Source organism: Astatotilapia calliptera, chromosome 18 (genome assembly GCF_900246225.1).
Source record: "Astatotilapia calliptera chromosome 18, fAstCal1.2, whole genome shotgun sequence".
NCBI lineage: Eukaryota > Metazoa > Chordata > Actinopteri > Cichliformes > Cichlidae > Astatotilapia > Astatotilapia calliptera.
In genome coordinates this window covers 12,305,913-12,330,635 of record NC_039319.1, presented here as the reverse complement: position 1 = coordinate 12,330,635, position 24,723 = coordinate 12,305,913, and the positions used below count along the sequence as shown (strand labels likewise).

The 24,723-nt window shown below is 38.8% G+C and overlaps 1 protein-coding gene across 1 annotated transcript in view; it reads right to left on the bottom strand.

Moving 5' to 3' along the window:
- prkci (protein kinase C, iota) overlaps nt 1–19,914 on the bottom strand; it is a 44,372-nt gene extending 24,458 nt beyond the window's left edge. Inside the window, exons 1-4 of the mRNA XM_026149056.1 lie at nt 19,415–19,914; nt 5,600–5,721; nt 2,827–2,916; nt 542–592 (exon numbers count right to left, since the gene is read on the bottom strand). Of these exons, the coding sequence (XP_026004841.1) occupies nt 542–592; nt 2,827–2,916; nt 5,600–5,721; nt 19,415–19,497 (346 nt within the window). The 5' untranslated portion in view covers nt 19,498–19,914. The remainder of the gene's footprint in view (nt 1–541; nt 593–2,826; nt 2,917–5,599; nt 5,722–19,414) is intronic.
- Between the last annotated feature and the right edge of the window lie 4,809 nt (nt 19,915–24,723).

The window sequence follows — 24,723 nt, the reverse complement described above, 5'->3', positions numbered from 1 at the left end:
CCTTAGAGGTCATAAGCTTTCTCCTTGTGCTGAGCCCAAGCTTGTATATATCGGAGGGTTATGGCATCCGGTATAAAATCTAAATCAAACCACCACAGGGATCATTCTGCTTTGGCTGAAAGTATCTTCATACAGTAAGGACATCCCATCTCCTGCACGCATGTATTGCTTTTAATTTTCAGTTATGTAACTGTTGTGCTGTATTTTCACTTGGATAAACCTACAGGCCTTTCACTGTACACCGAGGTTACTCAAACATGACTTCCTGTCCTCAGGAGACAATTTGTGCACACATCATATTCAAATGATAATTTATTTTCTGCAACTGTACTTCGTTTCTATGCTTTTACAAACTTCTGTTTCTCTGCACAGACTCGTTAAGCGTCCTTACTTGGACCCAGACATTGAACAGTCTCCATTACACCACTGTGCCGTTTTAAGGTTTCCTTGGTGTGTGATAGATTTGAAATACAAGTTAAATGCAGGATTGTTCAGCTGCTAAAAATGAGGTAAAAATAAAGAAAGAAAAGGTTCAACTCACTGTCTTCTCCCGGACAAGGCATGCCAGGTTTCTCTGGTATACAGGGGAACACTGGAAAGAAAAAGGATGACTAACTTTAGACAGTCTTAAAGTCAGACATTTCTATCATTGTCACGGTGAACCTGTAGCAAAAGGAAAACTTCTTTTCAGGTGTGTATGATGTGTATTTGTGTATGATACTACACAAACTGGGAAAAGACAATTTTTATCAAAGTCGACAGCAGAGACCCCTCGAGTTAGACTGGGGGCAGCGTGAGTCAGAGACGAGGCGTGGGCTACAGCCAAAGAGCTCGTTAACAAGCAGACCTGGTGGCCCCTCACGAAGCCCTCAGTTCCTCTCCTAAACATCCCCCTTCATGTCTCACTCATCCTCTTTCAGTCATCACACTTGAATCTGCTGCACTCTTGACCCGCCACCTCTGATTATATTAAATCTTTACATTATCCACAGCCCCAGGTTTTATACTGAAACACACACAGCCTGCCAATCAAATCTACCCACATATACAACCATCGCCCCTCAGCCTGGACTCATGAGGTTGTGTCTATGTCAAACAGATTAAGCTTAGACGGTAAACTAGCTGCGGGGCCCATAAACAGTCGTCAGCAGCAGAAGTAATGCTGTTTCACAGTTCAGCGGCACATTAAACATATGTTTGGATGCCTTTTTGTTGTATGCATTATTTAGCCATCTGTGATCAGACATAAGCAGAAATGTACATGATTACTGATGCATAAAAAGCAAAAAGAAAGAAAGAAAGAAAACTACAAGCCACCGGACAGATGTTTAGGTTGACTTTTTGTTATGTTGGTTTTAAGCATTGCAGTTGCACTAGTAAATTTAATTAACATTATCACTTTACTGTCAAACACTGTCTGCAGTCAGGCATGCTCTGCTGGACAAACTATATGATTTCTTTTTCTTTATTATGTGCTGCAAAAAATAATAGTTCTCATAGAAATGTGTTGTAGCCATGACTACAGCCTGTTTGATATGGGATTTTTATTGCAGACACATAGATTTTTTCCTCAGAGATGCACTAAACAGATTTTTCTAACATTTGTTACGTGTTGTTATTTAAAAGTCCTTAAAATAGAAAATAGGATCATACACTTTAAAATTAATGTTATTTTATTATCACAACAAGTCATCGATTACTCATTTACGCTCCACCCAACTCTGCTTGCATGCTGGTTGTTTCCAACAGGGAAGGTGGAGATCGCAAACTACACAACATCAATACTCATAACATGGTTGACGGCCGTTTCTTCTGTCTCATTTTTACCTTTTACTTTAATTTTCCTTTTACTGGTTGTTACAAATGCCAATCTATCAGCAAATAGATCACATCGGCCGATGTGGTGGGTGGCTGGCTCTTCGAAGATCACCCCACCCAGCTCGAAAATAGGAAAGAATCTCAAACTCCAACACTGAAAATTAACAAATAATGAACACTGCTGCTTGTCAGAAGATGTTTGCAAGGCTTTTTTGTAAAAACGTGGGAGGTTTCTGTGAATTCATATCCAAAGACAACATAACTTGATATGGACCGGATAGTGTGTACTAGATCTTTGGCAAACGAATATTACACAGTAACTTATTGTGCAAAATCACTTTGTCAGTGTCTTTCACGTCCCATGGTCTATTTTGATGTTTTTATATCTAAATCGTTAAAAACTCTGAAATGCTAAAAAGGAAAAAAAAAAAAGATATTGCTTGCAGATAAGTGAGTAAAGCAAGGAAATGTTTTTCATTCTGACAAGAAAAAAATCTAAATATATTAGGATCTATTATTGCAGTGAACACAGGCTCACAATAAAAAAAGGTAATTCTGTTCTAATTCTGTTGTCTTGTGCCTAAAGTGCTTGTAATTATAAACTAAAAACAACATTAAGGACTGACGCTTTTCACTCTGTAAAAGCAGGAGAGCCTGATTATGAAGGAGGACATTAACTACTAATAAGTCAAACTGTGGCAGTCTGTGTTGGTACTGGCTGTCAGCCACGATCCAGGCCTGAGGGCTGTTCTACTGTAGCTTAATGACCAGAAATGGAACAAACAGTAATGCTGCCAGTTTGGCTTGTTATAAAAAAGCCCAACAGGGAGGTGAGTAGACCACTGGGAAAGCAAAGAGTCAACAATAACAGGCTTTTCTTAGAGTTATTACAGAACTGGTCTGAATTAACATATTTCTAACAGCAGCATACAGGAACACGCGCTGAAAGTGTAGATGTAGCCGAAAAAAGAGAAAAAAAGGACTTGTGTGAAAAGCAGAAAGGCTCACCATGGATAATGAGCTCCGAGTCTTTGTTGAGTTCATAGAGACGCAGAGCTTCCTCCAGTTCCAGTTGCGACGATACAGTGCAGGGGTCACCTAGCAGCGGAGGAGAGACCAGATGTCATTCACCACATTTACATGAACACAAGAAACCAAAGTTACTGGGAGTAATCACACGTGGGAGGACAATAGAATATTTTTACTTCCTTTGCAGTAAAACTACTTGCAGAAAGAAAAACAACATTTATTAAGTTTCAATGAGCTTCCTCTTTAGAAAGAAAGAAAAATAAAAATTATGGTGTAGAGTACATAATGTACACCTTTTTTTCCTATGTTTCTAGAATAGATACTAGCAATAGAGATTAGAAACACAGAGACACATAAAGCCAATCTCAATCTCCCAAGCCATCAAAAAGGTTTTTGTAGATTTTGCACATTTAAGTGGATTTCTTTTTCTAATTTTACAAAATAACCCTGCTATAGTCTGGCAGGGAGTAAATCTGGTGTTTTATTAAGAGACAAAAATGTTTATGAAGGGGCAAAAATTAGCACATTTGTCTCATCACAATGATCTTGTTTTAATAATTAGTGGAAGCCAAAATTGTTACTGGAATTTAATTAGTTAATAGGTGTGTCTGAACGCCCCCTCTCCTTTGTTCTTTCAAAAATATCAGCATTTCATTTTCTAGATGCAAATATTAAAGCCTGCTTAGAAATATAAAAAGGAAACCACGGCATTTAAGATGTGGCCGTAGGAAAATCCACAAAGTGGATGCTAATTTTTTTACATAGAACAACAAGGGAAGCAGCTGCAAAGGACAATTAAGAGGTAGGTAAACTGTATTTCCAGTAAACGGTGCAAAAGGCTGTAAGAGTTAAAGGTGAACGAAACAGCGGGGCAGTTTGACATTTAAAATACAAAAAAATTCACTCTAATCGTAGGTGTGATACAAAACGCAACACATGAACTTTTAAGTAAACACTGAAAGTGTGTGGGTGTGAGCAGACGTCGATGATGCCATTTCGAACATTTTTATTTTTAATTGTACACGCCTATTTGTGCAGTGATCAATAATTAAAATGCCACTCAAACACAGATCTAATTACTTCCTCATCATTTACAGGAAAAGTCCAGGGTCACTCGTGAGGAGGCTGGGCAAGGCGACGCTCAATTCTGCTCTTACCGCTCGACCCGACCGATCACCATAAAAATTTTTTTTTTTTTTTTTTTTTTTAAATGCTGATAGTATAAATAGCACAGGAATGGAAACTATGACACATTGTGCAAATTTAAAATGATACAAACTGCTGGAGGTGGATGTTGAATTAGTGGGTGGACTGCAGCAACTATTGTGTCAAAGGTAAACGTGACAGTCTGGTTTAATCAGTACAGACAAAGTTTTGGTTTCAGGAAGAGGACAGAAGTTACGCTTTGTTTATCAGGTTTATTATGGGGTTGTTGTTTTTTTTAATGGGTTCATCAGGTTTATCATGTTTCCTGAAAATTTCAACTAATCTGGGCTTTAAAACATAGTGAAGAATTTTCTGCTTTTCAAGTTCATGGACAAAAAGGTGACGTATTAAAATGCTTTGTGATATTGAAAGATTTAATTGTTTAAGCTTATTCAAGCATGTCTTGTACAGTGTATGTAAGGAGCGCCCTTGATATTTATGGCTGCAATTAAAATATTTTCATTACTGCTTCACTGGATTGACAAATGAGTCATTTGTTATAAACACAATTTCCCAAAGCCCAAAATGATTTATTCAGGTTGCTGGCTCTCAACTCTTTATCTCAAGATCAGCCTACTGGTTTAAGTGTAATTGTTAAGAAGCCATTTTTGTGTTTACAAGAAAAGCCACCTACATACAGAAGTCACCTTAACTTCTGAAGCCCACTAGGAGCAACCCTTGGCGTTCTTTTCTGAACTGAGACGTTTTTATCATATTTCAGGTAGGTCTGGGTGATATATCCAATATACACGATGTATCGCAAGTTTTTCACGTACAATGGTGAAAAAGACTATCGTAACCATTGAGTATAAAGTGCCATGGCCATATTAAACTTTCTGAAAGTAATTCACTGAGTTTTGAAATTAAGGGTACAAGGGAAGGTTGTTAGATGTCGTTTTTATGGATTAAAGACTTAAACTAATTCAGTACTATATTTTGTTTATAGGAAAACTGAGTGTCCGAAGTGGAGTATTTTTAAAAACACACATCAGCAGCAGGCAGACATACAGACAAACTCCAGGTCTATTCTGTAATTATAGCGACGATGACCTGAGTTCATGGTGTGCACTTTGGGGCAGGAGGAGAGACAGCAAGCACAGAGTACGTAGTAACAACATCAAGCAGCTTTTCTGCCTCGCACAGACTAATGACTCCAGCGACTTTACGTGGGTGGCTATCAGTGGGAGCTGATCTGAGTCTAATGAGTTTGAGCAGGCCGACCTTCTCCTGAGTGGAATGATCTGATGGTTCCATCTCCATCTTTCCTATGACACAATGACTTCTGCCAAATAACCCGCTGACAAAGGACTGAATCAGCCTGCATACATCTGGACTGACAAGACGTATGCAATGGTAATGGAATGCAGTGGTAATGACATATGTGCTGATGTGAGCCTGCGCTCATCATATGCTGCCAAATTCAACCCGTGGCTCCTAAATCATATTTCTATAATGGTTGTTTTTCCATAAGTTAATTTGTGAAAAAGCCCCAGCTTTGATGGCTGTTCACCTTAAGGTGGAGGCAGCAGTCTGATTAGAAACGTACCTTCCTCATCAATCCACTTCATCGTGAAGAGCTGGTCGTTGTCCATGGAGCACATGTCCTTCACCTCCCCATACAAGCCTTCGTACGAGATGGACGGTTCAAAATGTGTGATCATGATGTCCCTGCAGGAAAGAAAAACAAGTATATTATTTAACTTGAAACAATCAGACATACTGGATCAATACCAACCACAGAGTCAATATTTGACTTTCCTGCCACTCTAACATTTTCTATTAGACGCATTCACAGCCAATAAAAGTCATTCAACTAGATTAATTTCAGTATTAACTATTTAGACCAAGGCCAAATAAATAAAAACAAATACAGCTACAACATATCACTTTTAGGGGTGTGATGTGACCATCATACATTGGTTTCTGAAGTCCTATACTGAAACCCCAAGACTGGCATCTCCATATCTACTATCCTCATCTTTTGAAAGTGGCTGCGACCAACAAAGGGCAGAGCTGACTGTACTGCACTCTCAGTAGTTAATGTCTTTGATAGCCAATGAGTATGTCCTGGATAATCATCTCTGATGCTTAGAATAAAAATTTACACCATAAAATATCAGGAACATATTTAGAGAAGTGAAGCTTTCAAGTTCTTTTTGCAATTATAGCTATCGCCCCCTGGTGGTCATCAAAAAGAATGCAGGTCTAAGGTACTTCTCAGATGCCTTCAAATTTCAGACCCAGAAGTTGGGCCCATATTTTATACAGCCGAGAACCTCTGGAGTTAAAAGCGAATAAAGAAAATGATAAGCCAAAAGCTGTAGTACTTCTAAAGGCCATATGAGGGTGATTCCAAATGTGAGCCAATCACCATAGACTCACATGTTAAAATGCCTAAACTTACAGTATTAGAAAGCATGTCTACAGCCTACACGACATCTGCCCCCTTCATAAAACTATAACTCATCCATCTGGATACTAAATATATCTGGAAAACAATGTATGATTTAATGTAGAGAATCATTACGTTGCTACTTTGTACAGACAGTGATGCTGAAAACATGCAATGTAATCTTATCTATATCCATCCATAACCAGCACAGTACACTGTTCTGCACTGTTCTGTATTGTTTAAGAAACAAGTTTCATAAGCAGAGAGGAAAAAAAGTTGTGGGTGCAAACCGAGTGCAGACACTATTTATTGCTTATTATATGTCATTATATACCTCTTGTTAATTTCCACAAACATACAAATGGCCTCCTTAGTCAACAAATCTGAATGACTAGCGTTTCAAATCTGAATATCAGTACATGCATAGATCCATTCTCTGCAACATGGATACAATATTATGATCCACTTCACAGACATCAAATATTGTTACTAAGGCTGCTGAAGAAAATGTATTGTTATTATTACATAATCTGCTGATTACTGTTTGTACAAACTTTTCAGTCCTTTAAATATCACAATGCAGAACAAAAAATGTCTATCATAAACTCCCCAAGGTTCAAGATGACGTTTTGTCTGGCCAGTAATCTAAAATACAGTAATACTCAATTGAAATGTAAGAAACCCTGAAAGATTTGAGAGTGTGAAAGGAGAAAAGTTTGACATTTTTATTTAATAACTGGCTAATCAAATGATAAGTGATTGTATCAGCACTAGTCATTACTCATAAAGATTTGTTAAACACTCTACTCCTCCAATCTGTCCCCCGCTCTCGCTTATGTCGTCAAACAAAAACTCTGGAGAATGTCAGACTTATGATGGGGAGAAAAGAGGTGAGAGAGCACTTTTTTTTTCTTTTTTCTTTTTAAACACTGTGAGTCACAGTCTGTCACATTTGTGTGTGCATTCATCTGTACAGCATGACTGTGGGTGTGAGAAAGAGCAAAAACAAGAGCGAGAAAGCCTGCCATGGACTGAGCGAGACAGCTGCACACTCAAACAAAATGGCACAGCTGATAGTGGCTGTTCTTGGACCGTGACCGCTGTGGTTTAGGGCTCACTGTCCACCACTGCAGTCCCTTTATGGAAAAGCAGGGAAGCTCAGTCAAGAACAAATATAACTTCTGACAATGCTAGACCTCACTGATCAAACCTTCATCTCATGTATGATGCTAATTTGGCCTTTAATGTACTGGGAACCTGTCCAGAGAGTAACTCTGCTTCTTGCTTCCAGCTCTCCTGTAACCCTGGAAGGATGGACAGACGATTTGGGCTTCTAATGATTATGAAAACAATATAAATAGCATAAAACAATTATTCTTTTGCATTTTTGGCTACAAAGCTCTTGTTTTTTTTTGCACCCTCTTTCATATACATAGATGAGTTTCCACGCCTCTCTTAAAGCTCAAACATCTCCAGACATCTCAAGGAGGCTTAAAACATCCATCTAGATCACTCGATATGACTGCCACCCCATAGCTGCCCCGGCACACAGGTTCATCATCTGTTGTTCATCATTGCAACACTGAAAATCCCTGAAAAGCAAAAATATTTTGCCATTGCTGAACACCAGCTTTGTTTTTGTTTTTTTGTAGTTTTATGAGCCCCATCTAGTTAGGGGTAAAGGGGGAGTTACCCTAAAAAGTAGGCAGAAACAGATAGATGCAAAGATAAGATTTTTTTAAATGGGTGACAAATTAAAAACAAACCAATTAGCACAAAAAAGTAAACTGGAAAATGTCCTTACAGGATTAGTCACAATGTAAGAGAGGAGAGAGGGGAAACGACTCAGGGGCAAAGCACTATACACATGGTATAGGACGGCCTTTTCCCACTTCCTTTAAATGAATTTGTTAGACAAAAGACTGTCCCGTTATTTGCACAAGTGTCACCACTAGAGGGGACTGTGTGGTCCCATTCAGGCACATCACATTTGGAAAATTAGTCATTAAAGGGATGTAGGTGTTGGATGGTTGTTTAGATTTTTCTACCTGCTTAAATGAACAATTTGGCTAAAATGCAGGATTTTACTCTTTAACACTGCATGGTGTTGTACCTGTTAAATTTAAAAAAAACATAAGAACTGCTGAGCAGTTATCCCCATGGAAGCAGTCAGCACTCCACTCATAATTTCATGTTAGCGCCAGGATAGACGTTACCTGCTGTCTGTGTTTACTACACAATAAGATGGGGGTAGAGATGTAAAACACAAGCTTTTACAGGTCTGCAGGCGACAAGAGATCTGATCTCAGGCGGCTACTGGAGCAGGATCAGGAATAAGAGAGAAGAGGGAATGGGCAAAAACAAGGAAAAAGGTAGTGATGTGTAAATGCACTCCCCACCTCCAGCCGGGGACAAAGCCCTCTTACTCCCTTTACAGCCTTCATCCCAGCTGGTTCCAGATTTTCATCAACTTGAAAGCATTTTATCACAATTATAAAATCCCAGTCTTTTAAAGGCAGCTACTACACAAGTTCAAGGACGGACTGAGGTGTGTGGGGTCAATGCAGGTTCAGTCCTCAAAAGGGAACAAACATAATTAATACCAATAAGCTGGTGAAAGACATTAACAGGAGGATCTGAAATGATTCGTCAGCGCACAGCTTCCGCACAGCAGGTATTAAACTGTCTGCGAAACCACACATCAAGAATGAATAAAGCAATAATATGCTGACGTCAAGAGACAGTCTGATGCCTTCTTCTCCTTCCCTTCCGCTCTCTATTTTCTCACCCTCTTCCTCCATCCTGCTGGTGTTAATCATTACCAGTGAGAGGAGGGGGAGGAGAAAAAGACTGGAAACAGCACTCCTCAAGTCTGATCTCTCCTCCAGGACCAGCATGGCAGCTCCACTTCCTACTAAAACCCTGATAACATCAAAGGTTCAAGAGTATATGAACACACACACGCACTACAATTCCAACACCATGACTGTACATGATCCAAGCGCCGTTTTGATGCCAGTGAGTGACTAACTGAGTCACGTGTGACTGGACCGGAGCTGAGGGTGTTCATTAAATACTGTGCGGCTATGCTGTAGTTAAAGTTTAGCCAAATCTCCAGTGTTTCAAACAACTTCCTCATTAACACAGATACGAGCTCAGCTAAAGACTGCAGCTGATACAGGAAAGAAGTAGAACACAGTGATCAAAAATAGACTCACTGGCCACCTCATTAGGTACACCTGTTTCAATGATTGTTAATGTGAATAACTAATCAGCCAGTCACATGGACTGCATCTAGACATGCCACTGAAGTTCAAACTGAGTATTAGAATGGGAAAGAAAGGTGTTTAAGCAACGCTGAATGTGGCATGGTTGTTCAGTTCAAGTCTTTCAGAAACCTACTGAAATCTACTGGGGTATTCCCAAACAACCATCTCCAGGGTTTGTCAAGAATAATCTCAGAAACAAACTATCCATTGAGCAGCAGTTGTCTTGGTGAAAATGTATTGTTGATGATAGAGGCGGATCACCACACTGCTTATAGGCTATAAGAAAGGCAACAGAAACAACTCAAGTAACTGACATTCAGATATGTCTTCTGCAACGAAGGTATGCAAAAGAGCATCTCTTAATGCACAACATGTCAAATCTCAAAGAAGATTGGCTTTAGCAGCAGAAGACCACATCATGTGCCACTCCTATCAGCTAAAAACAGGAAACTGAGGATGAAATTCACAAAGAATCACCAAAATTTGACAACAGAAAAACAGAGTCTGGTGACTCTCAAAACAACATGAAAACAGGGATCCAGCTTGCCTTTTATCAATGGTTCAGATGGTGGTGTAATGGTGTGGAGGATATTTTTTTGGCACACTTTGGGCATTGCTTAATAGCCCTTTGCCACTAGTACCTAGTCGGATCAGCTCGGAACAGTTCGACTCAGTTTTTAGGGGTTTCCATTATGTGGTAGTACCTGGCCAGGGTTCCAAGTGATCTGAGACTATTCAAAAATGTGATTTCAAGAGAGTACATGCCACCAATTGGCTAGTCAGTGGCATAACTCAATGAGTCATGAGAATCAAATCCACCATGTTTTAAACCTGGCATTAAGAGAAATGGCTACTCTAAAGCCATTTAGAGTAGCCATTTCTAAAAAAAAAAAATTTAAGCATTAAAAAAAACAAAAAAAAACAAAAACCCACACAGCAGTCCCCAAGTCTGACAAAACGCCACTCAACGGGCACCAGGTATACCGTCGCCTTGATGTCCTCCATTATTGTGGCATTCATGCCGCATACAAATGATATCACAGGACTTTCCGCCGTGTGCTACAACAAATCCACACACATTAGGTTCTATGACCGAAACAGAGTTGAGTGAAGCCGCATTGAGTCGAGACAAGTAGGTACTAGTGGGAAAGGACTATTTGACACCACAGTCTACCTGAGTATTATTGCTGATCATGTCCATCCCCAGTGTACCCATCTTCTGAAGCCACTTCCGCAGACACAATACACAAAACAAACAAATTTCCCTTGCACGTGTTATGTGTAGTTATTTATGAGTCCCTAACAAGATAACATGACAGCCTAAGAATAATCGTGCTTCATAGTCACAGCAACTCTTGGATTACTTGACTTCAATCAGCACAACTCTGCTCCGCTGGTTGTTGTGTTTGTTGCGTTCCAAACGTGTTGCCAAGAGTGAAGTTGCAGAGTGGCCTTTGGTGGATAATGCAACACTCAATCAACACTCATAACATGATTGAAGGATGTTTCTCCTGTCTTTTCTTATTAACCATCATTTTTCAGTCATTATAAATGCCAATACCAATATATCATGTTTCTGTTACTTGTTTTTAATATAAAAACAAGTCCTGCTAGAAATACTTTTTTTCCGTTTCAAAGGTTTTTATTTTAAAGATGCAGGAAAACCCTGTTACTTCTCACATTACAGAATTCTTTGTTTTAAAAATATGATGCAACAAATTAAAAAGACCTCACCTTGGATTCTCAGAGTTTAGACATTTCCAACATTTAAGGTAATTTCTCACATAAACAGTTAAATATCAGTTAAATAATGAACTAAAGAAAACCAAAAGACTTGTGGATAAGGAACATGACTGTTATTGAATGGTTTCTCTTTTTTAATCTCACCAGGACTGAAAGTAAGGAAGCACAAAGGTAATGTGTTTTCACACTTGACACAATGAGCCAAGATGACACTTACAATCACTCAATTCACAAGACGGTCGACAGAAAATTTACAGCATTTTTTTTGAAAATCTATTAAACACTTTTGGTCATTTTCCCTTTTTGTCCTCATTAAGTCTAACTTTAATTGAAAAACTATTGATTGTTCCAAACCAATAATGACTGTGCTGAACTTAATTGAAAGAGGTTGTTTTTCAAGGCCACCAAGCAGGCAGCTGTTTGATGACTGACGTGCTGCTTCTTTTGATTAGGATTCTTCACTTGTAAGTAATTCAGCAAATTCATAACAGAAACCTTCACATGTTAACTAACAGTTTTAAGTTTTAACTTTGCTGTGGAGTTAACTGCATTAGTAATTTTCCCATCTGTCCTGATGTCAGAGCAAAGCACTACAAGAAGATTAAAAGCTAAAACTGGTCAGTTAGGTACATTATTACTTTTTATGTGTAACATAAATAAAGAAACCTATGATGGTTTCAGTTTAGTTTCCACAATTTAAAATATTCAGTTTTGTCTTTATTAGTTTAATTATTGTAATACAGGTGGCATTTTTCAAGAATGACATTTCAGATGTCCAGAACAGATATTACACTACAAACATTTCACTTTGTGGAGACAGATGACTAAGTAACATAAAAGACACGCCAGAGTGATAAAATAAAACACCAAAGCCCCCTCAGGCTTTTCAGTTTGACCATACTGACAAAGGATTAAAAATAAAGCAGTTTTACTTTTACTTTTTATTACTACTATTGCTTCCACAGAGGAGGTAGTGTTTTTAGTAGTGTTTGCGTGTTTCACTCTGTCTGTGGGGTGTAGAGTAGGGTCTAGGGCTGCCACAAACGATTATTTTGATAGTTGACTAGTCACCGATTATTTTTGCGATTAGTCGACTAATCAGATCATCATCCATTGGACGTACAGCGTACAGCTTATTGCACCAGCAGCATCTGGTCTTATATAACTATCATTAGCTTACAGCTTGAAGTGTTTGTGCTAACTAAAAATAAAGACAAGATGGTAGTTTATTAATTTTTAATGAAATTTGCAGATTGTTTCGGTGAAGTTTAATAAACTCCTTGCTTTCTAAAATATAACAGGACACCGGAGTATATTCTCCAGCGTCTCACACTTCTGATAATCAGCTGTCTGCTTGACAGTTTTAGCTGTGCAAAAACTATAACTTTAATCTCAGCCAAACCGATTTACTCAGGAACAAATAAAATACTAAAGAAAGCCAAACAATAACATTTTTAAGTTATCTAAGTGACTTATATATATGTTTAACCTGACTAGCGAAAGACGGCGGTGGGTTTGAAAACGATTTGCCGGGAGTCCGGTGTTCTCACGGCTCTAGTTAGCCTTGCCCCCGCCTAGCTAACGAGCTAGTGGGTAACAGACGTCTCCGAAAACGTCGGAGCGCTTTTGAAAATATGTGGTGTCCTGATAAACTGAGCAGATATTTGAGGTTTACACAGCTACATTCAAGCCTGAAAATATGTTAAACGTTTATTTTGTGACCCAGAAAGAATAATAAGAGTAAAGTTAAAACTAACTAGCTGCCGCCATTGTCGACAACTGCGCTGGGCTGCGCTATGAATTCTGGGACACAGCTTCTTCTTCTTCGGGGTTTAACGGCAGCTGGCATCCTTGTACATGCAGTGCTGCCATCTTCTGTTTCAGTCCGTTATTACACTCTTAAATCCTACTACTCATTCCTGCGTCCTTTGTGATCTTACAAAGCTTCAAACGATGCGTCGACTATTAAATTAGTCGTCGACGATTTTAATAGTCGACATAATCGTGACTAGTCGACTAATCGTGGCAGCCCTAGTAGGGTCATGTTAACAATCCATTAAAATTTAGCTTACATCTAGTCTTCAACGTCAACTTAATGATTTATTGGACGAAAAGTGACAAAAAGCCTTATAACTATGATTCTCATGAGTGTGGTGTTCATCATCAACATATAGCACGTACTGTAAAAAGATTTACAGATTTGACCTCTGACCTCTCTTTAAGGTCAACAGTGATCTGAAGGCCAAAGTGATAATAATGCTATATAGATTTTTTTTTTTTTTTTTTTAATCTACATACCTAACTGCCATTGTTTCTATTGACAACATACAGCCACAAAGGGAATGGTATATGGGGATTCTAATTGTTATGTTACTTTGGACCTCTGACCTCTTCAAGAGAAACTCAGTTCAAGTTTTCATCAATTGTATTTTATCTTTAAAACTAAGCTTAGAATTACTGCTTTTGTTTGTATTGGCAATTAGCAAATTATATTGTTATATGGGATTCTAAATATCACACAATTAGTCACATTTGACTTCCGATATCACTGATCGCTGACTAATTTCACATCTGACTTTATTCAAATTGTCCCAAAATGTGGCATTTTTACTACACCCCAAATTTCTTAAGTTTAAAAAGAACAAAAAACAAGAATATATACAAAAAAATACAATGCCATTCCCTTAAAATTAAATACTGCCCAATGAGTGAGCTGCCTTGGCAGAGTAATTCTCATTTATTTATTTTAGTTCTGTTAGCACAACACGTTTCAGCTGCAGTTTTGTTTTTTTATTTTTATTTAAGTTAAGTAAAATGGAGTCTCACACCATTTCAATCTTTAGTTTAGTTTCAGTTAATTATAATAACCACACTGCTGTTCTTGTGGTTTGTTTGTGCACTGTGTAAGACTAAAACAAAAGACACTCTGTAGTTTCCACTTCTCTGAGTGATTTTACACATAAAAACGGCCACAGCACATCCTTTTGCCAAATTACACCCTTTTTTCGTGGGTGTAAAAATATTCTGATACCTGCCAAACAGGTTTTGTTCAATGAATGGGCAAAATAAAAATGCATAGACTTCTGTTATGTCTGGCATTTCAGACTCTTTTCCTTAAGTATATGCTAATTTATCATGTTTACGGGAATAGTGGCTCTTCAAAGACCCCACCCCATTAACAGACATTAGAGAGTAGGTCAGTCTGGTTCAAAACATTTACTCCATTTGTGTGAAATACATGTTACGAGACAAATAACACAGTAAAGAAGTAAAGTAGAAATTTAGTGACCCGTCTCAAAAAGAAGCTGTGCTATAGGATTCCTTTGAGTGGTGGAAGATTTGTGTTATGAGCAACTAGGAGCTCGTCGCTCGTGAGGAACAAGGAGGAAACAGCATTCCACACGAGTCTGGCATTCCTGTGCCCTGTTCTACGGCACGGCTAAATTAAGGGAGGAGGAGGAGGAGGAGGAGGAGGAGGGGGTGATAGCTGTGATTAGGACTGCAGTCCCAACTGCCCAGCATGAAGTTATTCATCACTGATGAGCGATCAAGCATGGAGGAGGGTCGAGGAGAAGGGTCCTATGAGGGCTGCCACAGACCCTAGAACCATTCATCTCACACTCGGCGCTACCACATCCAAGTTTACATGACCCACATACACACGCACAGCAAAGCTTTTCATGAAAACACAGACAGATGCTAATCTCCAACATAAAGCTCACATACGCACTAAAGAAAAGACAGGTCGTGTAATGAAGCCATGCAAAATTTTTACCAAAACAGCCCCCCACCTCCAAAACAAACAAATAATTCCCTGATTCCTCCCAGTCAGGTCTGGCCTTTGCTGGTGTTGACCGCAGGATGCTGTGGTCTCCAGGCAACATAGCTCACCTGCAGAGCTAAACAGGGAGTGTCACTCTGTGCAATAAAACAACAGCAGCCAAACACACTCCTGCTGATCTCAGAGACAAGATTACGCTTAACACCTATATGCAACACATGAGCCATAGCTACACACAACATAGACCTTACAATGCAGGAATCGCACACATTTATCTGAGAATCAGATACAGTGGAGGAGCATTCTGGTAGATAGATGGGCATTTAGGTGGGTGGCTCGGCAGTTGAGTTCTTGAGGGGCTTTCAGACCAAAAATAACGAGAAAAGGGAAGAACTGCTTGCCATATTTTTAACAAAGCCGGGCCTTCGAGCAGGGATGCAGATGGCAGAGTCTTTGACAAAGAAGAGCAAATCCTTTCAAAAGAGGAAAATAACTCCACTGCTCCATCAGGCCTGTGTAATCCTAGTTTCCTGCCAAACAACATGCCTTACACAGGAATCCTGAAGTTAATCTGGCACACAGGAAACCTTGTGTTAGTTTGTGTCGGCAAATCTGCACAAACAATTTTCCTGGCAAAATAGTGCAGTGAATTTAAAAAAACTGAGGTTTTTGTTAAGAAGACAAGCTAAAACTATACAAGGTTTAAACATTTTAAGCTATGGGTTATGTTTTTTCTTACAGAAAGGCAAGCAAAAATAATGTTAAATTTGTGCTTCAATACACAACCAAGATAAGCTGAATCATTAAAACAAGAGCAAAGAGGAAAACATCAGATGGCTGCCCTCCAAACCCAGCACAAACAAAAAAAAAAAAAAAAATCTAGAGAAAAAAAAAAGAAATAGACAAGCACTAGGTTAAAAGCTAAAAACACAGAAAAATCTCCTGCCAAGTCATGTTTTAAAGAGGTCCATTACCACACTAAGGACCACTTTTAATTATTTATAGCGATATAAAGACACTGTTTTGTTAGAATTTGTAAACCGTTTCTGCATAATTTATGCATTTTTAGTGCTTTCTTTATCTATAGCTTTCAAACATTTAAAGTGTTTTAATAAGGTGTTTACCTGTGCCGTGGCATTTAAAGCCTACTGAAAAGATTGAAAGCCATCTTTCCATAGTCAGCCCTCGCATTCTTCTGCAGGTACACTGAGATGTTCTTGAATCAGCTGAGAGAAACTCCAGAATGTAATGGGCCACATCAAATAGGACATCCCCAAACCATCTCACCTGAAAGGCAACTATTTTTAACTCCTGTTGAAGGTACCTTCAACAGTAGGAACTTTAGCTTATTTTTACAGCAACTAGACCTGTTATGCTATGTTATGTTATGCTGGGGAATCCTGGGTTCATGATTTATCTTGGTCTACACCACACATGCACATATCCCCCTGTTAGGAGTCACTTTTCCCCGGATCTCTCCATACTCAATTGTGTATGTCTTTTTGTCTGACTCTTCTATCATACGGGAGAGCAGTAAAAAAACCCTCTAAAACAAGTGCCCACTCATCCAGCTGAGCCCCTGGGACCCTCTGCCACCGTAAGAAACAGACTATAAAATAAAAGCATCGCCATCAGTTGCTGGTCATACGGTCAGTGCGTTTGCAGCCCGAATGAGAGAAAAATAAAGACGCGTTGGTGACTGCTACAGGCTGACACCAATCTGCTGCTGGCACTGACTGACAGCAAACATGCAAACAGTGAAGAAAAGACCCAGAAAACACCCCACACTAAGAGCAGATAAGAGAGTAAGCTCATTGATAAAGTCACGGAGGTGGGCGTTTTATAGCATATGACTTCAGATATAATGATTTTAGCACCGGATATGGAATTAATCTGTGAAATCAGCTGTTGTAGTGTTTGAACAACCTGCTATGTCTTAACGCTTTTATGTCACATGAAAGAGGCTCTTGTTTTCAAGCAGCCACACTGCCACCGTCTATTTTCATTTCGGATTAATTAGCTGCAATCGGTTCAGTCAGAATTAATGGAATTGTGTCAGTACCAATGTCACGAATTTACGGGAAAATGCAAGTCACAATGCCCAAAACCCAAGAGGGTGATCTGAAGTTAAAAAAACAAAATAAAATCAGTGCCTCCCACCTCACTCCCTCAGAAGAAGCTGTTCTTTTGATTCTCTTTAAACAATAATGTGAACATATTAAATGACATCATTTAAAATTTTATCTTCATATTATGAAAATTTTCCAAGTTACATGGTGTTTAAGTCCACAGGGGAAAATGTTGAAAATTTATGCTCTACAAAAAGCTCCATTCCCCATCTCTGGTCTTTTGTCACAGGAAGTATTGCCGTTCTCAATGTCCATATGTCACACTGTGCGATGATTCATACAATAAGGTGTATAAAGATGTGTTGTTGTGGCCTTATAAAAACAGTCGGTAAACAGCTTCGACATGACACTACTGCCTAATCTACTATATTGATTTGGTGCATTACTAGCTCTAACATCTTTCAGTCTTAACTTCTGCAGCGAAAGAAAACAACTCAGATGGCATCCTGGCTTAATGCATCCCGATAGCAGAATCATGAGACCATTACACTGCAATCTCTCTTTGGCAGCATAGCTGAGATTCCTCAGCCGTCGCGTCAGAAATATTTCACATGCCTCTCTCTGCGAGATGCCACCCAATAATCAACACACATCACAGAGGTACTGAGGTGTGTCACACGGGTATGGCTGAGATGACTTGCACTACACGCTTTTCAAGTCTTGACTGATCTCTAATCTCTTGACTCCATCAAACAGAGGCAAAGTATAATTGAAACAACCGAGTAATCAATTATTTCTATCATGACAATCAACTGTGAAACGAAATGCTTATTTAGCATGACAGAAACTCAAAGACAATGCCGTCCACCTGGATATGTCATACATTAATGGACAATACATAGATGTCTATTGTTCAGGTCTTGTGCTGAAGTCTGTTTGCTAACTGACTTGGTTTAGGCTTTCCTTTATGTAAATATTAGATTATCCGGGGTTTTCCTCTATAGAAAACACGTTGGCGCCTATCAGAGAGCTTCTGACATTCCACAAAGGAAAATCACAGAAACTGTGATAAGAATACGTTCAAACAGCATCTTTGCACTAAGCTTAAAATTGATTTTTGTTCAGCAAGTGGCCACAAATAGAAACAAAATGCTGGAAAGTTCAATAACACAGTCTCTTTACCCCTTTTTGAGCCAGGCAAAACCCTGATATTACAGTTCTGGCTACAGTGTGAACATCAAAAGTTGATAAACTGCTCCTAAACTAGTCAGAAACATTTATGATGGTTGCTGCTGTTTTTGAGGAAGCAGAATTGTAAACCAAAAGATTTCCCACTGCCAGCTCATGTGTCCTTTACTGTATGTGACACAGTTATAACCTGATTACAGCTTGATAATTTTTTGAAACAAAATAAAAAACAAATCTTTAGATTTAATTACTTTTATTTATAATGAGCTCATCATATCTGCATATAAAAGTGGTACATGGTTTCGTTGTTGTAACTAATATCACGTAAGTACTGGATAACAGAGGCTGAAAATAATAGGTCTACATTTCATTATCTAACTGAAAAGGCATGAACATCACTACTTAATTTGGATTTTCAAAGCTCCTCAGTTATTGTGAAAGCTCAACAATTATTAGGATTTCCTGCTATCACATTGTGCCTCCCGAAGTGACACAAAAGCGGTATTTTAGGACATGTTGTGCTGCCAGAGATAGGACAAAATAAATGTAAAGACGATCAATAACAAGACGCCAAATCCTTATCAACTTAGATAGCAACTGTTAGCCCGCTGCTGAGAGACTAGCTCCAAAGCTTTCATGCTGAGACAGATTTAACTAATTTAAACCACATGACAATTTCGCCGTGTAGCTGAAAAATTTCTCAGATACCACCGAGACTGACTTTTCGCAGGCGGAGCGCCTGGACAGTGTCACCTGTCCGCCTGCCCAAGTTTACCGAAACCCGGTGGTTCCCAACATTAGCCAGCCGTTAGCTGACTGAGCTAGTGTTAGCCAGCTTACTAGCCGTCTTTCCAACTGGTGCTAGTAAGTTATTCCCAATTGGATATATTAAATACTAAAATACATGGTTATTTCTTACCCTTTGTAGTAAGCTTTCACCCGGACTTGGTGGGAATTCTCGCCGGGGTGGGACATGGTGCTATCCCGCAACGTCGGCATCATAAGCTCAGCCGTGGACAGTCCGACTCAACGATATCGTCCTTCCTATCTACCTTGTTTCCTACTTTGGCCCGGTACCACGCCCTAAACTGTTAATCTTTACGGTCCGTCGACAAACCAAATGAATAACGAAGCAAGTGATGCCAAAAGCTGAGTATTTGCCCTTCTTTAGACAAACAAAAATAACAGGTAAAGTATAGAAAAACTTGCGGGGTCCGTCAAACAACTCCCCACTGCAAAGGCCTAACCACGGGCCAGTCCATTATCGGAATGTAACAGGGGCAGTGTACAACTTGGTATATTCGTTCCATCCTGAATTGTGTCTTGTTAAAACACAAAAACACACAATTTCACATTGATTTATTATTTATCGAGTATAACAAACCAGTGGGATACTGTCAAAAACTCTGAAACGTCAAATATAACTTTTGGCATCACTGGCCTGTACCAACTCAGGCCTTTTATGTAGGTAAGTGCTGCATTCGTGTTCAAACATTTAAGCTCGGAAAGGAAAGACCCTCGAGACATGTCGCGCATTCAAGCGCATTGGTTTGGAAAGAACAACAAAATTGACCGGTGACAAAAACATGTACTAAAAAAAGATAAAAATCTAATTTTAGAAACGAGTTAGCTGCTGTGATAAAAGGAAGGGGTGGGGGTTAAAATAACGTGAAATGCTTTGTCTTCTTTTAAATATAGAATATTCTTTTTAATTCAACTTAGATGTTTACTATATTTACAAACAGACTGAGTACAATTATTGGGGGGATGGTTGGGTTTTGTTTTGTTTTTTTGTATTTTCTTTCAAAGTTGTTCCTCATAATCTACGTATAAGGGCATGTATGAGGTATGCAGTGTGACAGATGAGTTCAAGGTTAGGGTTGTCAAGATCCGGTTCATGCGCCCCTCCTGGGGCGGAGTTCTGGATTTCTCGCTCCTCAGCCAGTAGGACCACCTGGCTGTGCCTCATCAGACCTGTGCATTTCCCCAGAGTTCTAGACAAGTCTTCTATTGTCTGAATTCCTTTTTGTGTGAAATAAGTCTTTATGAAAAAAGTTTAGGACGGTCTCTTTTGGTTTTGCTTTTGAGTTCACTAGTTTTGCTCGCCTATCAGGCCTGACAAGGCCTGCATCAGGGATTAGGTTGATGCTGATGACAGGTTGATGGTAGTTTCTGTGAAATGTGTTTGTGATCTGTAGTGAGAGTAGGGAGCAGGTGGAAGAGAGCTTGGAGAGGTGGAGGTATGTTCTGGAGAGCAGAGGAACATCGAGTGTCAGGGTTGATTTGTGACAGAAGGAAGGGTTTGCAATGTGAACGAGAGAACTGCTATGATGTCTGGTTTGAAGATTGTAGCACTGACAAAGACAGGATGCAGAGATGAAGATTTTAAGCTTTTCACTGGGAGTGACAGGACTAGAAAGGAGTACATCAGAGGGACGGCTCAGGTCGAGCAGTCTGGAGACAAAGTCAAAGAGCTAAGGCTGAGATGGTTTGTGGATGTGCAGAAGAATAGTGGATATTTTTATTTTATTTTATTTTATTTTATTTTATTTTTTTGTTTCACACATGGTACAGCAGTAATGCATTCCCATACACAACCTTCCTTTCAATTAAAGTAACACTGTTTCCATGCATGAAAAGGAGCAGGAAGAAGAATAAATTCTTATTGATACCTGCCCCCTATCTGTGATAATACAAGTAGGCAACCAAAATTACACTATGACAATTTTCTGCACATAATAAAACAAAACAAAGCAAACAGAACAATATACTCAACAATGAGCAATACCACTAAAAATCAAACTAAAAGGATCATTTTTCTGCAATTAAATTCTATTCTTTTCAACTTCTTCATATCGGTTTATCATTTTATTCTTGTAGCAGATTTTAAATTGAGAAACATTTATACAACACTTAAGATGATCACTGAGAGAATTCCAGTTTCTTATGCCTATGACTGTTGGACACATTTGCCTTTGTGTGGTTCAAGCAAAGCGGTGCTTAAAATAAAACTTCCTTCTGCTGTCCCCATTTTCTGAACACAATACAAATAAACTTTGTAACTTAAGAGGTAGTGTTTTATTTTTCGCCCTAAACATAATAGTTAAAGTCTGTAATTTCACTATGTCTCCTAGTTTTAACAATTTCGATTTTATAAACAAATTATTAGTGTGTTCTCTATATTTAACATTATGCATAATTCGAAGCACTCTCTTCTGTAATAAGTATAATGGTTTCATATTAGTCACGTATGTATTCCCCCATACTTCAACACAATAGCTCAGATAGGGTAGAAACAATGAAAAATATAATATTCTCATTGTCTTGTAAATATATATCTAACATTACCCAGGATATAAATACTTTTAGCCAACTTTTTTTTAACATGTTCAATATGTGATTTCCATGTTAACTTGTCATCCACTATTACACCCAGAAAACGGAATTCTGTCACTCTTTCAATTAATACTCCCTCTATAGATAATACTATCTCTTCCTCCTTTACACAGTTTCCGAATATCATAAACTTAGTTTTTTCCAAATTCAGTGAAAACTCATTTACATCAAACCATTTTTTAATTTTTTTCATTTCAATAACCATAATTTTAGCCAATTCTTTCAAGTTCTCTCTGGAACAATAACAATTTATATCGTCTGCAAACAAAACAAAATTCAACCTTTTTGACACATCGCAAATGTCATTTATATATAAATTAAAAAGTTTTGGTCCTAAAACAGAACCTTGAGGGACCCCACATTCTATTTTCATTCTATCAGATGAATTGCCTAAACACTGCACATACTGAAACCTATTATCTAAATAGCTGCTTAACCAGTTCAATGTCGTTGTGTCCTTGGGCAAGACACTTCACCCGTTGCCTACTGGTGGTGGTCAGAGGGCCCGGTGGCGCCAGTGTCCGGCAGCCTCTCCTCTGTCAGTGCGCCCCAGGGTGGCTGTGGCTACAATGTAGCCAGTGTGTGAATGTGTGCGTGAATGGGTGGATGACTGGATATGTAAAGCGCTTTGGGGTCCTTAGGGACTAGTAAAGCGCTATATAAATACAGGCCATTTACCATTTACTATTACTCTCACACCATAAGTTCTTAACTTAGAAATCAAGATGGAGTGTTGCAGAGTGTCAAAAGCTTTTCTTAAATCAATGAATACCCCTATAGTATATTTATTATGATGTGTTGCTGATGAAATGTCTTCAATCCTGCTTTAATGCTATTGCTGTTGATCTGTTCCGTCGAAATCCGTACTGACTTTCGCTTAGCAGTTGATGTTTTTCAATGAAACTATCAAATCTTTGTGCAAAGAGGTTTTCAAGCACTTTAGAAAACTGTGATAGCAATGATACTGGTCTATAATTATTAAAACTATGTCTGTCTCCCGATTTATAAAGAGAAATATTGGACAAAGGATGCTGAATATGTGGAGCTGTCAGGCAGAAGGAAACGAGGAAGCACACAGATATGGATGTGGTGAAGGAGTAGCTGTAGCTCAAAACATGTGCCAGCTGATGGACGCTCAGTCGTTTTTTCAGACAAAAGACAAAAACAGAAGATAAAAATCTTTAAATCTTATGCGGATAAAGCAAAAAAGGAGACGTAGGCTATGACAAGATTATAATATAAGAGCTAACTTGAGCTTTTCTATAATCTTGTTAGCAAACATGAAATCAGCATAAAGTTTCGCATCATTTTTGTCTCTCCTGAGTTTGAGATATAGTCACCGTACGAGAGCCGGCCGTGACCAAATCTAATCACAGTAAAATAAACTTTATTCTGACGCAAAATATCACATTTTTAGGTGTTTAAGTGTTAAGTGTTTAAATTTCGTGTCTCCTCCCAACACAGTATTACGGGACTCGTCACCATAGCAACCGTGTAAAACGGAGCTTTAAAAGGATACTTATTTTAACCCAAACCACCCTCTGCTTGTAACAAAGTGAACTTGATTTTATTTTAAATATCCTAACCATAACAAAGTAATCTTTAATAAATACAGATAAAGTTTGGGAAAAACCGTGACGTCTCTATGTGAGCCACGATTTGCACCAACCTCCGAGTGTGTGTGTCATTATTAGTAGTATGCTCCTTTCACGCACGTGGTACACATCAGTAGGCCTACATATGTAGACTGGAGGTCGGGTTCACGAACTCCCTGAAACTGAGCTTTGGATTTCTTAAAAAAGCTGGGATGATTAGCTTGTTCAGTTAAATGGAGTTCCGGGATGATTTTGGGTCCTGGGAGAGGGTCAGTCATTACAGGAAATGAAGCTACTTTGACAAAGATGACAGGACTGAAGAATACGGATGATGGGACTCCACAATTTGTTTTTAATTCAGTTCCGTTTTATTCATACAGCGCCAATTCACAATAACAGTCGCCTCAAGGGGCTTTAAAGACCCCAAGAGACAGATGACCGCCTAGTAAGCACTTGGCGACAGTGGGAAGGAAAACCTCCATTCTTACCAGGAAGAAACCTCCTGCAAAACGTGAAGAAGCCTCTTGGGTGAGAGGCGAAACACCTTTGCGAACCCAAAAAAGTCCAGTTGCCTCCTTTCTTATTTTCAAGCTTTCAAAAGCTCAATGACTTTTGCAGGATCGAAAAATGGACCAGGAACAAGCGAGAGCTGCCATTTTTGCTCCTCTTTGATCCTGGGGATTTGAAATTGTCCATGTCCTCTGTCAGGAGATTTAGTCATAGTTTGTTTTGTTGTTGTTTTATGTTTACCCCTCAAACTTCAAACGTTTCACTTCACCGTGTCTGAAAAACTGAACTAAGATAATTGTATCTTCAGCCTGTGCTCTTAAAGACTGACATGTTATTATAACATGTCAGTCTTTCAAGGTTGTTAGACTTGTACAGTCCAGAGAAATGTTCATGTTCGTCAGCTGGTAACAATTCTTCAACTAATAAAGCAAGAACCTACTACGAATATATCGCTTTCAAGCAATTTTAAAATACAAGACTCAAATGATGAAACAACAGATATGGAGGACTGGAGGGAGGAGTGACAAATAACACGAGAAATCAAACAATAAACTAGGACTTAAATGCAGCGAGAACAAGCTTAAAAAAGAAAAATACAACATCCAGCGGTCATGGTCCCCGCTTGTCTTCATTAAAAAAAAGTGAACCAACTGTACTTAAAAAGAAGAAAACTGACTTTGTTGTACTCACGGGACACGAATTTGCAGCACATACTCATCTGAACATC